The sequence below is a fragment of the Pelecanus crispus genome, chromosome 3, assembly GCF_030463565.1.
Source record: "Pelecanus crispus isolate bPelCri1 chromosome 3, bPelCri1.pri, whole genome shotgun sequence".
In the NCBI taxonomy this organism is placed as follows: Eukaryota; Metazoa; Chordata; class Aves; order Pelecaniformes; family Pelecanidae; genus Pelecanus; species Pelecanus crispus.
The window spans coordinates 1,661,797-1,679,393 of NC_134645.1; the positions used below are offsets into that span (position 1 = coordinate 1,661,797).

The 17,597-nt window shown below is 41.4% G+C and overlaps 2 protein-coding genes across 3 annotated transcripts; one reads left to right on the top strand and one right to left on the bottom strand.

Annotated features, from left to right (window-relative positions):
- The first annotated feature begins 130 nt into the window (after window positions 1-130).
- On the top strand, window positions 131-3,165 carry MALL (mal, T cell differentiation protein like). Its single transcript, XM_009477591.2, has 4 exons — window positions 131-232; window positions 1,352-1,519; window positions 1,871-1,999; window positions 2,351-3,165. The coding sequence occupies exons 1-4, from the start codon at window positions 131-133 to the stop codon at window positions 2,411-2,413; spliced, it is 462 nt and encodes a 153-aa protein (XP_009475866.1). The 3' UTR covers window positions 2,414-3,165.
- On the bottom strand, window positions 3,164-16,854 carry ASB3 (ankyrin repeat and SOCS box containing 3). Of its 2 annotated transcripts, XM_075708550.1 has the most exons (10): window positions 16,659-16,854; window positions 16,098-16,256; window positions 14,462-14,574; window positions 13,750-13,885; window positions 12,791-12,968; window positions 11,205-11,402; window positions 9,439-9,444; window positions 7,832-8,083; window positions 5,361-5,494; window positions 3,164-3,444 (listed from the first exon to the last, which is right to left on the bottom strand). In XM_075708550.1, exons 1-10 carry the CDS (start codon window positions 16,852-16,854, stop codon window positions 3,176-3,178), a joined length of 1,641 nt encoding a protein of 546 aa, XP_075564665.1. In that variant the 3' UTR covers window positions 3,164-3,175. The 2 variants fall into 2 exon arrangements, with proteins under 2 accessions (XP_075564665.1, XP_009475868.2); XM_009477593.2 differs by lacking the exon at window positions 9,439-9,444.
- Between the last annotated feature and the right edge of the window lie 743 nt (window positions 16,855-17,597).

Sequence of the window (17,597 nt, forward strand, 5' to 3'; positions counted from 1 at the left end):
CCAGCCTGGGCTGGTTTCTGTGATTACGTCCCTGCGGGTGTGTCGGTTAAAAGCCCGCACAGGAGCGGCGCGGCACAGGCAAACGTGAGCGGAGCCGAGCCGGACCGGTCGTGGCATCAGCTGAGAAGACATGGCTTTGGCGTCCCCCTCTGCGTCCCCCACGCAGCCCGCCTTACCCTCCGGACCTGCCATCTTCAAAACCGTCCCCTACGCTTTCATACTACCGGAGATAGTGAGTATGCCGCGCTTTGCTGCGTTACGGCACCCCGCTAATGGCTCTAGCGAATAAAAATCAGGGAGCAGCCTCCAAAACGGTCCTGAAGACAGCGTTAATGGGAAATAACATCTTTTCTTTTAGCTTATACTGAATGTACAAAGGTGGTCTTTGTGATGTGGGTTTTTTTGGAACAGCTTGAGGACGAGATACGCTCCAGCTCCATCCCAGAGCCCGGGCAAGGGTTGCTGGCTGTCGTGGGGCTGGGAGAGGCTGAAGAGCTGCCGGTGCCTCCGGGGCAGAAGCGGCTCTAGTTATCGCATAGAAATTGCTTGAAAAATCAAGGGAATTTCGTTCTCTGTATTAAGTCTTTCCAAGGACTTGAAGGCAGTTGGGCGTCTTGTAACGTGTGACGTTCCATGAATCTTTCAATTACTTCTGGGTCCAGAGGGCATCTGGTGGGACCGGCAGAGATAACCATGGGTGTACTTTGACACACGACAGCACCGGCGACGCATACCACCCATGCTCCACGGGCGCAATCCCTGTGGCTGGGCTGTGCCGACGGGCTCAGCTCCCTGCTGCAAATCTGGGGGAGCTTCATCCTCCAGAGCTGGAGTGGCACAGGGCAGTGTGAGCTTAGCCAGATAACCCCGCGTGCTATTTGTGCACAGTAAATATTTTAGGTGGATCCAGAGCGAGCGACTCACTCCGGGCTGGTGCATGGAGTCAGGAGGAGACTTCCTCATGCCATGATTTCAAGCCCAGATTAATGAGCGGGCAGGGCTGGGCTGATGTGGCTGTTTGCCTTTCACAGATTAAAGCACATTTTCTGGCTTCTCTGCCAAAGCCCTCGAGGTGAGATGTTTCTTTGCGTCGAACATGGCAGCAAACCTTTCCCTTTTGTGAGAAACTTTTTGAAGTATTTTCCAAGAGCGTTCAGGGTCACTTGTGCCAGCTTGTGGTGCTGCTGTCATGCCGGGATGCTCCGGGAGGCTGGTCCACGCTGCCTGAAGATGCAGGGCTTCCCACGGCTGCTGGGACTGGCCTGGGAGGAAGGCGAGGAGGGATTTAGGGAGGAGAAGGGGCTTTCCCCATCCCACGCTCATCGGAGGCACCTGTGTTTGTCCCCGACAGGTCTGCGGGACCTGGGTGTGGATCCTTGTCGCTGCTACCTCCGTCTCCAGCCCGCTGCTGCAGGGATGGGTGATGTACGTGTCCATCAGCTCCTGCCTCATCTCCCTGATGCTCCTCTTCATCTACCTCTTTGGCTTGCACAAAAACAGTGAGAACTGGAAAGTGCTGGTAAGGAGGGGCTGGGACACCGGCAGATGTTGGCAGCAGCAGCGTGGGTGCAAGACCACCGTGGCTGGTGACGGGTTAGCCGGCCAGGTGCTGGCCCTTCTGCAAACAACCAGCCCTTTTTCCTCCTTTTGCCTTGACTGGAAACGCCGAGGGAAGCTGCGCTATGCTGTGGGTGCTGCGTGGGCACAGGGGAGGGTTCAGCATGGTGCAAGGGTTCGGTCCCTGCCCCTGTCTAGGCGCGTGAGCCGTTCGAGCGCTTGTACGTGCAGAGGATGGACCTCAACGTCAGGGTGAATCAGAGGAGGACAGCCCCGGGCAGGCTTTGATCCTTGCCGCTCCCTCGTTTTGCAGGACAGTTTGTACCACGGTGCCACGGCCATTCTGTACATGAGCGCTGCTGTCTTGCAAGCCAACGCAACCATCAACTCTGAGTTCAACTTGAACTCGCCGCTTTACTACCAGCTCAACAGCGCCGCATCGGTGAGTTGCTCCAGAAAACCCCAGGCAGGCCGGAGCACCCACAGTTCCCCTTGGGGAGATGCAAGAGCAAATATTAAAGCCACAGCAGAGCCATCCCAAGCCCAGTAGTTTCACACTGGTCAGAACTTCAGCTCCTCATCTCGGTTGCGTCATGCAGCCAGTGTGGCCTTCTCGGGGTCCAGCAGCTCATGGGCAGCCTTGCGTGGCTGCGTCTGGGGAAATGTGGGGTGCTTTGCCTCTTCTTTGAGGCTGGAGAGAGGCGTAGGCTGGGAGGTTTCGAGAGCACTGAGAGGAGATGGGGATAAACGCTACCAGCTGACTCCAGCTTTTGCTCTTCTTCCTCTCATGCAGTTCTTTGCCTTCATCACGACCTTCCTGTACATCCTCCATGCCTTCAGCATCTACTACCACTGAGCCCGGCAGTGCCAGCTTCGCCTCTGCAGGACGAGGGCTTTCCCAGCGCAAGGGATGCAGCTGTCTTCCACCGAGGTGTCCCTGCCCTGTCACCCACCCTGTGGGGACGGCAGTTGCTTTTTCACTTCACTGAAGGAGGGATTTTTGTACAGCGGTGTCATGTCTGTGTACTTTTGGGGACATTTTGTGCCTTGCCCATGGGCTACGCAAAGGGAGGGACTGGGTGCAGGCTCCAAGCCAGCCTCCCACTCCGACGTTCCGCCAAATATAGATGACCAAGGAAAGAAAAAAGAAAAAAACATCACTGTTCCTTCAGCAAAAAAATTCCTTTCTTATATTATTTTCCTATTTCTGGTTCAGCTAGATCATTCCCCAACACATAAATTCCTAACAATAATATAATATTGCGTTCCTTGACTTTCAGGTAATTTCATCTGGTATGTGTAGTACTTAGAATAAAGCATCTACTAACAGTGCCTGACCAAACAGATTTTGACTATATAAGCTATGTTCATTGAACAAGCTAATTTTACTCCGTAAGAGTTAAAGATTTCCTTTCAAAAACCAGAAAATGTTCACAGACTTAGAAAGCTACAACAGACTTTTTAAACAAGTAAATCATAGAACTTTTAACAAACTTGTAGATATGGTATAAAACTACAGCGTGAAAATACTTATTACTACAGTTATTTACAGTCGTTCTTCTCCGGTGTTTTCTAATTGCCATTACAAAATGGCAGAGTTCAGTTGCTGGCAGCGCCATCACCTAACACCGGCGTTACACGCGTCCCTCCTCTCTGCATCTTCAGCGCTGGAGTGACTGGTAGAGGGAGCTCCCTCCTCTCTCTGCCCCAGATAATCCTCTGCTTCTGGGATAGCGTTGACTCGCAGTACATCTAAGTAGAGAAGGTAGTCCTGGAGACAAGCTGGTAAGGGCAATTCCCGGATAAACCGGTCCGATCGTAGGCGTTCACTCGTCAAAATGGACCGGATCTCAAGACGACAAAGATGAGACAGGGAAGGAATGAAGGCTGAAAAATTAAAAAACAAGTCACACACTGAAGAGGACACCTGTTGGGATTACATCACTTGCCTACAGTTACCTGGTTTAGCTGGATCCCATCTGAACCCCCCAGTCTCTGGCAGATAACGAGGCAGAGTTCCCCATAGTGAAGGGCTGTTGCCTGCTAGAATCAGCATTTTCGGAATTTCCCTATAGGAGCTAGAAAAGTTACCTTAAACTTCTAGAAACAAAAAAATCATTTTATCCTTAATCAGAGCGTTTCATCTAACCGGTCTAGGACAGCTACCCGGCTTGGGGAGAGAGAGGCTCATGCCACCTTACAAGAAAAGAAAAATTAAGTCTAGAAGTAAATCCAGCAACAAAATAACACAAGGGAAAACACTTTTAGGATAAGTATTAAATGACAGCATGACTCAGTTGGCATACGATGCCAAATGTTCTACCATGTTGCTAAATAACTTGACTTAGAACAATCCCTGCCAAAAGATACACAAACGTGTCTGTAGATGTGCATTCACTCAAATGTGAACTTTCGCATTATAGATCAACTTATCCCGATACAGAACCCCACAGTCTCCAAACTCTCCTAGTGGCTTCTCCGTTTATTTTATTCACAAGGAATCTGTAATATTAACTGCAATCATTTCAGTATGGAAGGGTAAGTACGGCAGGTGCGTAACTCGATGGGACCATACATTTTGCAAGCCTGCAGCTGGAGGTGTGAACACCAGTTCTTGAACTTTTCCGCACGAACCCTTCATTTTTAATTTCCTAGGCTCACTCACATGACCAGCTTATCTCAGTTCAAGTGCTTGCTGTTCCTCAAGCGGGGAAGCCTGCCTCTCAGCACAGCAGCTGGCCTGCTTGCCCTGACTGCTCTTGGCTGAAAGAATGAAAAAGTAAAAACTTTCAAACTTCCACCTCCCCGGCTTTTTCCTCTCTGCTTTCTCTCTTCAGCTTCAGTTACTGGATGCTATTACAACACAAATATATTTACTAATAGCACAGGAAACAAAGAACAAACTTAATCTAAATTCCCCAAATAAAACCTTTTTTTTTTTTTAACTCCAAAAAGATATCCTAATTAGCTTCAAATATTCCAAAGGAAGTATTATTTAGTAACATTATCACTTAGACATTTTAAAAATTATTACAGATCCTCTTAAAGGAGACATTTGCTTTGAAATGAGTCACTAACAAAAGACACCTGAATGCAGTTTTTCAGTCACATAATGCACAGCTCACAGTGCATGACCTGTATGTTAAAGCTGCTTTTCCGAAGGGCGAATGCAGTGAGCTCTAGTGTTTTCCTGGACAATCAGTTATTGAATCTTTTTGGCTGACCACATTTCGATTACAGGAGTGACAATGAACAGCTAAATTTGTATGTATGTAATATGATGATTTATATGCTTTGTATTTTAATTACTGTCAAATGCTTACAGAACAGGATAGACACTTCATTGGAAATACAAATCAAATTAAAAAACATAAAAGCAGGGGGGATATTGTCTGGAAAACATAACCAAGTAACGTTGATCATCTTCCCTTAAATCTTCCAAGAGGCTGAACAAATCATTTCAGGAAGGTGCAATACTAATTTACAGTCACTACCCGTATTTTATAGCATATGCATTAATTTGAAGTGGACAAGATAGCCTAAACTGAGAATACCTACTTGAAACATACTAACTAGAAACTGAACAATGTAATGAGTAAAATTCATTCAAATACCCGAAACAACCAACCACGCAAACGTAACTGCTATTTCTGCTCCCCAGTTTCTGGACAAGCAATGTCTATCGACTGCTGAACCTTCTTCGCCATCGTGCATTAGCACACAGAGCTGCTTTCCGCTTACAGCCTGGAAGCTGACATACACAGAGACTTTTTTTTTTTCCCTCCCCTAACTGTATTGCTTACCAAAATGGCTCTTGGGAGTCCAAGTGAACTTCTCTTTGTAGTCTGAAAGGTCTTGCTCTACAGCTGGAGGAAGTCTCTTCCAGTTTGTGAACTCCAGGATGAAATTAAGGGCATTCTCGGTCACAGAGAAAATCCTGCATCACAAAAACTCTCATAAAATACCATTTTACACAATAGCATAAATATAATAATGGCAACAACACACAGAAAGCTTTACTATTTTCTAACAAATCCTTAACAACCTATATCCTAAGCCCAGAAACAGGAAACCATTAAAGAGAAACCCAAAGTAATTTGGACAGCACAAGCCTTTACTACTGTAATTTTATCTTCCTCCATTTCTTTTTAAAAGTAAGTTAGACTGTAAGAGAAAAATATCTGCTCTGAAATTTAAATGCCTCAGTAATAGGCAGAATTCTCCTCTGCACTAATTTCTTATTCCATTTCCACCTAAATTTTAATAAGGGGTCACAACACCAGAGCATTATAAGCATTACCATCACTTTTGGGGAAAAAATGCACATACTCAGCACACATTCAGCCACTTATTTGTTAAAACAAAACAAAAACCTCAAAATTTGCAAGTGTTTCAAACTCTCCTTCTACGGGAGACTGCACTTATATATATTCAGAAATAAGTATCATTTACATTTCAAATCTTTAGCATGTGTGAAGAACTTTTAACAATAGCTTAATTATATAAAATGTATAAGGAGTTTTAAGTAACAGCAGGTAAAGCAACTGTTTTAGTATTACACATGACGAAGAGCCATGCAATTTCACAGAACAGCTTCTCAGCTGGGTGTATACAACCCTGAATTTTCATCTGAATGGAAATCTAAATGCTCTAAACACACAAAAATACCAGACTAAAAAATTTTTAATACACTTGCTTTTTACAAGAGATTCATGTCAAAATTATTTTATGTCCCTTCTAGTTTTTATTAATGGTTGGACTGGATGATCTTAAAGGTCTTTTCCAACCTAAACAATTCTATGATTCTATGATTTTTCATATTTGACTGAACTCTCAAACATTCACTGAAAACCATAGAGGAGAGAGATCCGATTGCCTAGCTTTCTTTAAGAGAAAGGTGATTTTACTTTTCCCCACTGGTAATTAAAATTGTCAGTGCTCGACTGACCAGTTTATGACTGATTATACAGTTGTTTTGCACAAGGAGCCAGAGACAGTTAGTGAACCACATGCATAAGTCTCCTTTGCCAACTACTATCCTCCTGTTATCTTCCAGTTAACATCGAAGAGTTAACATCGAAGAGTTAACATCGAAGAGATAAAATTACGAAAACATTAGTTTTGTAGATTTTGTAGATTATGATGTGATAAGCATTGTTTTAAAAAGCGGATCTTTAAACAAAGGAAGTAATTGCTATGAAAGTATTTGTGGGTTATGTAACAAAATATGAAAAAGCATCACATATGATATACACGGACAGTGAGACTTGCTCACTCACTGAATTGCAATCTTGCAGCGTGTTTACTTTTGCAATCACTTAGTCTTCTACGAATAAACAGGATCTACAGAAGCACAGATATGCCATGCTTTACATATGCTCCTCTAATTACTGCTGAGAAAGCCATGGATGCTAATGATTAATAGAATCTCATCAAGTCATAAATGAATGCATTTAAAACTACCAATGGTATCTTAACCACGATATCTTAACAGTACCTGAAATACAAATAAATATTTAAGTAAACTTCAAAATCCTACTCCTTTCATACAGTTCAGTAATGCATGTAATGAGTTTATACATCTCGCATTATGTTGTTAACAGCTGAGACCTATGGTAGTAAAATCTAAGCGTCTAAGTTATGGTAGGGAAGTCTTCATGGACAAGAAAAAAACAGAAGAAAATACAAATACTTCATAATTTTAAACAGAAGTTTAATTCTGTATGCCTAATTAAATATAAAACATTACCAAGTGGTTATTTGTATGTGGAAGAATTAAAAAAAAAAACCAAAACAGGCTGGAATTTTTGCCACATTATTTTGTTTAACACAATCTCTAACCGCATCCGTTTCCTCTCCTCCTAGCCTTGGCTCAGCTTCACCTTACATTTGTTTCCCATCCCTCCTGACCTCTTTCTCGGTATTTGAAATTCTTCTTACCATTACTGTATTACACATATACATGCAATTCGCAATTAAATTTGGGGGCCAATAGGAGATGTTCGATCTAAAAATTGTGAAATGATGCCGTTCTCCAGGGTAGTGATAAAGCAATCTCCATTCTGGCTTTTTTCCTAAAAGAAATCTGTTTTACTGAATCCGGCCATCACCTGTCAATGTTTTATCTCAGACTTTTCGTAACCCTCACCATTCCTGATCATGGCAGCTGATTATCAAGTGCTATCCTCTGAAAGCACGCTTTCAATGACATTGGCAACAGCTCTGCAGATTAGCATACAATATTTAAGTAAACAAGATAACGTTATCTGCTTACCAGAATCTGCACATTAAATTCACCGGATTAAAACCGGCCAAGAGCAGATAAGGCAGCCATTCCTTGTACTCCTCATGCGCTTTAACCGAGTAACTTATGAACTCCAACAGCTGCTCCCCAGAAGGCAGTGAACAGCCCAGCTTCAAGAAGCGTTGAAACAAAGCGAACTTTTCATGGAACAGGCAATATCCCAAATTAATCTCAAGTAAGGTGATTCCATATTGCAGGAAAATATCGATGAAATAAAAAAACCTACGAACAGCACACAAGGAACAGGATATCCTGTTAGTTTTTCCCCAGAAAGCATCTACCATTTCGCATCTTACCTCTGAAAAAGCGAATTTCTTCTACCAAAAATCCCCCCAAATCAAAGAAAAACCCAGCATGCCATTCTGACTGCAGTTCTTCCTGGAAAGCACCAGTTTAAAATGGAGAACTAGTTCAGGAGACCCCAGTCCCTGCATTTAACTCATTTGCTCTTTTTGTCCTGAAAAACCTATGGTTCCAACCAGCTTCCAGCCCTTCAAAGCAAGCCTCTTGATCACAAACAGGAACTGCCCAAAGTCATCAACTCCTGGCATCTGTAACCCCGAGGTGTCACCGCACCGCTGATCCACCACGTGCTTGCTATAAGCACAAAGCACCGTGCCCACTTGATTAGGTTTCACCTTAAAAATACGCTACCCGCAATAGAAGGACAAGTATGTGAAAATATTCAACGATTGCACCCCAGAACTCGGGGACCAGCCTAACCTCCAAACTTCTTAAGGCTTGAATTTGCATCCAGCTGTGTTTGCAGGAAGCTCTGCAACCCACTGAACTACTGTAAACATTTTAAACTGCGTTTGCTAAAATAATTTTATCATTATCAATTATAATACAGTAATATGATAATGAATGAGATTATGACTGATAATTAGCATGTTGCTTTTTAGTTAGCAATTAGACTGCACATGACTTCATAGAAGTGGTTTTGAAGTGGTGATATATGTTACCTGCCTCATTTACAGCACATTTTACTAGTTGTCTGGTCTGCATCCCTCCCTAAATTATTTATTATATACTAAGAATAGGACAGAAGGGCAAAAAATTATGTCCAAGGATTTTTAAAGACAGCTTCCTAGGAGTGCGCGATGAAAATTAGTAATAACAAACCCTAGGTGCTGCTTCCCTGCGCAGCTTATGCGTCATTTATGGAGATACGGGAAAGTACGTTCTGCCTCGCACCCTGATGCGTGATTTCACGTGCGCTGTTTTGGATCTGGATGAGCTCCTGCCTCAAGCAATTCAAAATCACCTGCAGCCTGACCAGAGACACAAGAGGCTGCACCGGGCACAGTCACTGCGATGTATTTTCACTATTAAAAAAAAAAAACAAACCAAAACTCTGTCCTTGATTTCTCTCCTTGAAATAAGCCCTTTTAGTTCAAGTAGGATCAACTCAATCAGAGTATTACTGTAGCGTTTTCACTTCAGGAACATTATGAATGACTGGCAAGTTATTTAGTACAATTATGGCACTGTAAATTGATGGCATATATTTGGTAAAGTTTTTTAAAATTTTCCTAAGCCAACTGCAAGAATGCGCGATCCTATTAATTAATAGCATGCAACTAGTACACACTTTACAAACACATATATTCAAACATATTCAGCAAAGAATAGCCTGGCAAAGTTAATTCTTTCAACAGCTTTATCAGGGGTGGGAGGAAGTCCATCACCTCAAGACCATGATTTTTTATTGTAACAAGTCTTCTCGTAAAAAATAATTTCTCAAATAGCCTCTATACACCTGTGTACAAGCCTCAACTGCTCATAGGATTCAGGGCCCCAAGGCACATCCTCTAAATGTCAGTTTTTTGGCTAAAAGTGTTTGCAGGTCACAAACTTCTGGAATCTAAGAACTGTTAAAATATTGCATTTTTTTAATTTTTCTTCCTTAAATAATAGGAATCAGAGCAGGTCCCATGTGGAAGACAAGAGGCAAGAATGAGAAACTGAAATCATGATTCCCAAATGTCAGCCAGCCCCAAAAGCTATGTTTTTGCATCTGCTGGATAAACCGCTTTTTAATGGGGGTGAACTAAATTCACTACTGCCAAAACCTCACTCACTTAAATGGCATCACATAAGCAATAAATTTTGATCCATGTACATGAAATACTCTGTTAGAATCTGAGTTTTAAGAAGATTTAAAAGCCTTCACTGAAGATATTTTCCTTAATGCAGCACACTAGCCACATAACATTATTTCACGTTAGTATTCCCAAGGAGGAGTGTCTACAAAGGGTGAACTAATTAGAATTGTGGCAAAAGATTAAATGATAGACAGCAATCAGCTGAAGGAAAAAAAAAAGTTTTCAAGTGTGTTCTCTACCACATGAAATTTCTCCGTTGTTCTAAAGCATGAAGCAGTAACAGGTGACTCAGTTAAAATGTAAACCATAATGACATTACAGCTCTATACAAAGCTCAGAACTGCGAAGAGGTGGCTGAGATTTGATTCTCTATCTTGATTTGAGCTGTGCCAGTATTCAATCCTTTGAATGTTATTTTATATATTGAATTAGTTTGGGAGGAGCACAAGGTGAGCTTGGGGACAGCAACATCTAGATCTTTTACAGTAATAGCCCACTCCTCCATGAATTAATTTCCCACAGAAAAAAGAAGAAAGTTCTGTACTAAAGGAAAAAAAAATAAATCAACAATAAGGACGTGAAGAGCACCTCACTGACATACCATGTATGTATATACTTAGGAGTAAGGCTTTTATACCTTATTATTTTTCCTCCAAAATTAGAGCCTTTGCATTGTGAACTAAGCATTGTTTTATTTCATGTTGAATACCAGGGGTGCGCATCACTCACCAGGCATAAAAAGAAATGGGTCATGATCTATAAGAAGATAGCATTCAGTTTCCCAGTCCTCCTTAGAGCTACAGTGTTGGGCTGATCAATTCTGCTTGTCTTATGTACAAGACTGGCCTACAGCAAAAGAAAACACTATTTTCCTATAACTCATCCTTACTGAAAAGAATCTGGCTACTTAAGAGTCCTTTTGATCCAATTACAGCATCGAGTCACATTCCCAGAAGACAGAGACGTGTTGATAAGGCCTTTCAAAAGCAGGAAAACTGCAATTATGTTCTACAAGACTCTTGTTCAACGAGCCAAGCTTCCCCTCGGAGATTTCAGCGAGGTTCTTCAGCTCGTGCATGCAATCCAAACCCCACGCACCATTCAGATACTTACAGTTTAATTCCAGCAGCTCAAGAATTAAGGAAGGAGGGCAGAAAAACCGCACATTTAAAGAAAAAAAAAAATAAAGGCCAACATAATTATGAACAATTTCAAAATATAAGAGGTATACTTACTCTTTTTGGAAGACCATACACATGGGTGATCTGCAGTCGAAGTTAAGGCACTCTTGAGCATCCGGACTGTAACCTTCTTTAAGTAACATTTCCAAACATTCTTTATTACCACCATATACTGCTGAATACACAGGGCTCACTTTGCCTTTGCCTTTGTCACAGATCCGATCAGTAATTGGTATTAGCAGCTCTAATATCCTGCAAATATTTAAAACCACTATTTATTTTGTGATCTTATGCAATAATTAATTTTAAATGTATGGTCATTTTTCACACGGTCATTACAACTTAAGAAGAAAACCCTGCTTGTTTTTTCACTACCGAGTTTGCATAAAAGAACAACCTTTATCATTTCATACATAGACACATAACAAACGTCGTGCTTTGGCATGGATTTAGGCTGGCAATAAATATTTTAATCCCAGAGACAGGTATTTCCTATTATCCAACAATCCTTTTGACAACTATAGAGTACCTCTGCACATTAAATCCAGACTTCACAGAAGTTTGGAAGCAAACTGAAAATGTGAGTTGCAAATAAAATTAATACTTACGTCTGTTCAACAACACTCACTGAGATACTGAAAAATTCTGTTTCATAGCTCACACCTCCGGCCCACATCCTTTCCAGCTAACAAGGATTAGTGACAAACACTGATTCCTTTGCTACTGGAACTTACTGGTGCTGCTCAGAGGTCACCAGTTACATATTGTTGCAAAAGCTACGAAGGCAGCATTTGATTTAAAGACATTTCTAGTCTGACAGCTTTGCTAACCCATCTTCTGTTTCAGATAAAATGATCAAACCCCAGCTTCCTCAGTATCTACTACATCTGCCCTCCTCATCAGTTTGAGAAGAGGCATCAATTCGATGCACAAACTTTAATGACAACTCAGCCGATTACTTCCTTTTGCTAGGGGTTGAGATCAAGCACCTCCAAATAATTTTGCAGTTAGTATCGTTAATATATTTGATTTTAAATGCTGTCACACATGTGCAAGTCACGGGGTTCCTGAGAGATGCCTCTCCGCAATGACCTGCTACGCAGGGAACTTCCCTCCACTCTGGGTTTTCTGCTACGAAAGTGACTTAGATCATCGGGATTGGGCAGAGCTACGAACGCATTTCTGGAAGGATTAAAGGAGCTGGTTGGTGGCTTTGATTTTCTGGCTGGTTCAGCTAATTCATCACTTGCATATGATTACTTCTACTACTTAACGGTCAGGACTGTAACTCCAATTAAGAGCTGCTCAATTCATGTACAAAGCACATGCTATTGTTATTTCTATTTTAAAACGCAGAAGTAATATGGCTATTGAGTGAATTGGTATCTGATTCAGCACTGTGGAAACCTCTCTAAACTCATTAGGATGTCGATCAGACCCAGATTAGATGCTGAATTCAAAGTGGGTTTTCACTCTACTGGGACTACTAACAGACATTTACAATATAAAAACAATTAGAAATTCTAAACGACAAATCAGCTTGAGAACTCATTTTTCTTTCTTTTAGAGCTGAATATCTTCTTTGCGATTAGGTTTTTATTACCAGAATCTTTTGTCTGAATGTCTTTTTAATCACCTACTTTTTATGGCCCATTTCAGCCGCTGCATGAATAGGTAACTGCCAGTTATCCTCGTTGCAGTAGAGATTTGGATCTGCCCCTTTTGATAACAGCAGTTCCACACATTCGACGTGGCCCTCCTGCGCAGCAATCAGCAGGGGAGTGGCTCTGTCCTTGGCTTGACAGTTTACATCTGCACCTGACAAAAAAAGCCAATACTCTACATCACCGCTACACCACGCAAACAACAAATTCATCGGTAATTGGTTTTCACGGAGCGACTTCACAACACAACAGGGTTTCCACAGCAATAAGGAAACATTTGCTAGCTTGTTGCTAACTTTTTAAACAGTCAGTGCTTTAACATTAACTCCGTCAAAGATCAGCACAACACGAGATAAACACGCTGGAGGAAAGGCAATAGGCTAGGCAATCTTTTGATTGCAATTATTTTTTGCAATTCTCCCCCAGGTGTTGGTAGATTAGTTGGCACCATTTCTCTGGTCAGGTCACGGCACCCTCAGACTTAACAGTTACAGCAATTAGCTTTGGTTGCAAGGACACGTGCAATTAGACAGATAAAACGTGTTCATTATGTGAATGAAACTGTGTCTGTCACTTTATGACCAGAGAGAGATATCTTCACTTAGCCTGAAAAATACCCTGTTGCAAGAGCAACGTTATCAAAATTAGACCACTAATGTAGTGCTATTGAGGGCTTCTCAAAGACCCTGATGAACCTTAATCTTTTCATTGTTTTGATTTATTATTTCCTACCATCACTTGCTGAAAACGACATTAAATTGCTGAAACAAGATTTAAGCAGTTAAGATGGTTTTGCACGCCCATCTGAAACTACAATTACATTAAAAACACTACAATTTGAAGTTATGAAGTGTAAAACTAGAAGTAAAATTGTATCTGGTGACAGGTTGATGCAAGTTTAAGAACAATGAAGCTAAATGAATGATCACTATTACCATGGGATACAAGCAGCCGTAAACTCTCCAGCTTTCCATACTGAGCAGCAACAAACAAAGGTGTAATTCCAAAGTCATCCTTACATTCCTTGCTTGCCCCTTCCTCCAGGAGTATTTTCATTATCTCAGTGCATCCCTGAAATAAATATTTTTATTCTTAACCAACAAAAAAGTGGGGAATTGACATAATCTACTTTTTCCCCCACATTCCAAACAGAAATAAGAAAAAACGCAATATATTCACTGGTCTAAAGATGTACCGAAAAATTAACGGCAGAAAAAGTTAGACAAGTTTAATTTAATTTTTCACATTTGCTCATTTACACGATACATACAAATGGAAAATAAATTGGTTTTAGAACCGTTAAGCTAACATATTTCTCTTCCGGAAACAGGTCATACACCTCACTGATGATGAGATACTAAACAGAACTCTCTCTCAAAAAAATCTTTTAAGAGATTCAACTCCCAAATACAACACGTGAGTCGCGCGTACGTGCAATACTTATCGTACTTAAATAATTCTTGCTTCCCAACATCTCATGTAGTTTCACATACACTCTTCAGTGCATTGTAAGCCCTTCAGCATTTAGACAACCTTATGACTGCTAGGGTAGGTTAGGAAAAAATACCCAATAAAAAGGCAAAGCAATAAATTATCACTCAGAATACACCAGTTACATGGAAGTGATATGACACACTTACAGGTTACCTGAAAAGAAGCTTGGTGCAAAGAATTCCATCCAGACCAAGAATGAGGTCCTTTAACATTTGCTCCGTGTTGGAGCAGAAACTTTACAATGTCTGCATGTCCATTTTCAACAGCTTCAAATAGAACAGTAAAAAAAGAAAGGGGGGGGGGGGGAACATCTTATTAACTGGATTTAAAGAACTCATCGAAAAACTCACATGGTCTCACTGCTAACTTCCTGACACAATTATCATAATTCTTTTAAACTTGCCTTATACATGCTTACTTGCCTTTTACACTTACACCCCCAAAACAGAGTTGGAGAACGGAAATTTAACCAGAAAAATTTTAGTTAGACTTGTTAAAATTCCACCTTCACTGTGCTAACACAGATAACAAAAGCAAGTTTCTCTCCTCCCTCTTTTCCATGGAGCATGGAGACAATTCTGCAGCAGGCACCTAACTGCAAGGCAGTTGCAACGGCCTCCCAAACTCATGAAGCCCAGTGGTTATCTTATAACAAATTCCCCCAAACTTAAACTTTTTTTAAAAAGCTTAAAACCATTTTAAACGCCTATATAGCATTCATTTAGAATGTGTACATTTAATTTATGCTAATGCATTCATCAACAAAGCCTCCTTTAGCATTCCCATTCATCCTCAAGTTTTTGCCAACAACAGTTCTCCCAAGGCACATGTCCTGTGGAACAGTAAAAACGCGATATGGTGACAAATGACCTACGAATAGTTGCTATGAACTGAATAATTTTTAGAGTATTAGCATACGAGCTCGCCAAAGGAGTGCCTTTGGCTTGTAGTACTCAGTGTCCAACACGGAGCTGTGCCGTAACCCCATTATCTAGTCTGGAATAACCTGACCATGAACTTTTTCCTTTTTAAAAAAATCTCTTGGATACATAGCCCTAGGACCGTTCCTTGGTCCTGTCTAATCTATGTAAGCACTTATACATAGTGCTAATTATCAATATCCAGTATGCTTTTAATGATAAGTTCCCCACAAGTGCTACCTGTTACCAATTGTTTTAAGCAAATAAGCTATTTAGTTGCTTAACAATAAAATTTGAACAGACTTGTAAACAAAGGTAACGTGGCAGCCATGATGTTTGCCTGGGTATGGAGGTGAGTAAAACAATAAGCGTATTGAATCAGATCATTTAGGTTCTGAGGATTCACTAGAGCAGAAGTTTTAAGCATTTAATTATGTCAAACATAAATCATGGAAAACATACAAAAATAACGGACCTTAACTGCTAAACTAGGAACTGCAAAAAGAATAAGAGGTCTTTTCACATAAGTCGGGAGGAATTAAAAAAAAAAAGACTTGAAACACCCTCATGCAGATGTAATTCTATACCTCCTAGACCTTTTCTGTGCTAGAAAGAAACAAAAGGTGATGCAAAAACCCAATTTGTTTTTACAATTTTGTTTTAAAGCATAGTCTGAAGCAGGTTTATCCATAAATAAAAAGTAATATGTAGACCCACTCCATCTCCGAGTCTAAAGCCTAGTATTTAGGCTACAAAAATAGGAAACGCGATAAGCATTTCATTGAATGAACTCTGGTGAGCTTAAATGCGGTGAATAAGCTATTCCCCACTCATCGGTTGTTCCGAGATTTCAAGAAGGCTCGCGTCACCTAGGAACAGTGCGGTGGTTGCTTCAGTGGTAACTTCATTGGGGTCAGCCCCAGCTTCCAGAAGAACACGAACACTTTCCAAAGACCCGTGGCGTGCCGAAAGGTGCAGCGCACACATCCCTTCAAACGTCTTCGAGTTTATGTAGTCATCAGATGGAGCTACAAATGAGAATAACGAAAAAAGGCAGACTTGGGAATAAATTACAAGACATAGTTATTTTCTTTAAAATTTTCTTAAAATAACTTGAGTTATTTGAGATGCGTGGCCTGCAGAGTATCCATGAATGTGCTGTTGTCAACTCTTTCAAACAGCAGTGTCAATTATTGCTGGCCCTACACAGATACCTGCCCTGGACGGAGAAGGTAAAGTACTATCAAACGTCATTCACAGGCTACAACACGCCAATTTCTCTTTACCATAGCCGGTCGGTATCTATGAAACCACACAGAAATTCATAAACCAAGTAAGGATATGGTGAGAGAAATCTATTTAATTTGTATTTTATATCGCAGGGGAATTTCGCAGAAAAATCACACTATTTCACATGGGATTTTCCTTACCTGCGCGAACTAGCAGCCTCAGACACTCACTCGAATCGCGAGCTGCCGCTTCGTGGATTGGCACCCACCCCCTGTTATCTGCAACATCGATGCTGTACCCCTGCTTAATTAGTTTCCTCAGCATTTTAACATTTCCTTCTCTGGCTGCAAGCCCCACGGCGGAACATCGATCGGAATAGGCCTCCGTGAAATCCATCCTTGTGTACGGCAAAATCTGCAGGAGGGAGAGGAAAAAAGGGAAGAGGGGCGGGGGGGGAGAAGACTGTTAGTACAGAATATATATATTGGGGGGGGGGGGGGTGTTTGTTTTGGTTTTTTTGCAGAGGTTTTTGATTGGGTTGAGGGTTTTTTGGGGGGGGGGAGGACAAAATATATATATACTGGGGGGGTTGTTTGTTTTGGGTTTTTTTGCAGAGGTTTTTGGTTGGGTTGGGGTTTTTTGGGGGGGGGGGGGGAGTACAGAATATATATATTGGGGTTGTTTTTGGTTTTTTTTGCAGAGGTTTTTGGTTGGGTTGCGGGGTTTTTTTTGGGGGGAGGACAGAATATGTATATTGGGGGGGTGTGTGTTTTGGTTTTTTTGCAGAGGTTTTTGGTTGGGTTGTGGGTTTTTTTGGTGGGGGGAAGTACAGAATATGTATATTGTGTGTGTGTGTGTTTATTTTGGTTTTTTTTTGCAGAGGTTTTTGATTGGGTTGGGTTTTTTTTTTGGTGGGGGGAGTACAGAATATGTATATTGGGGGCATGTGTGTTTATTTTGGTTTTTTTTGCAGAGGTTTTTGATTGGGTTGGGGTTTTTTTTGGGGGGGGGGAGTACAGAATATATATATTGGGGGGGTGTTTGGGTATTTTGCAGAGGTTTTTGATTGGGTTGGGGGTTTTTTTGGAGGGGGGGAGTACAGAATATATATATTGGGGGGGGGGTGTTTGGGTATTTTG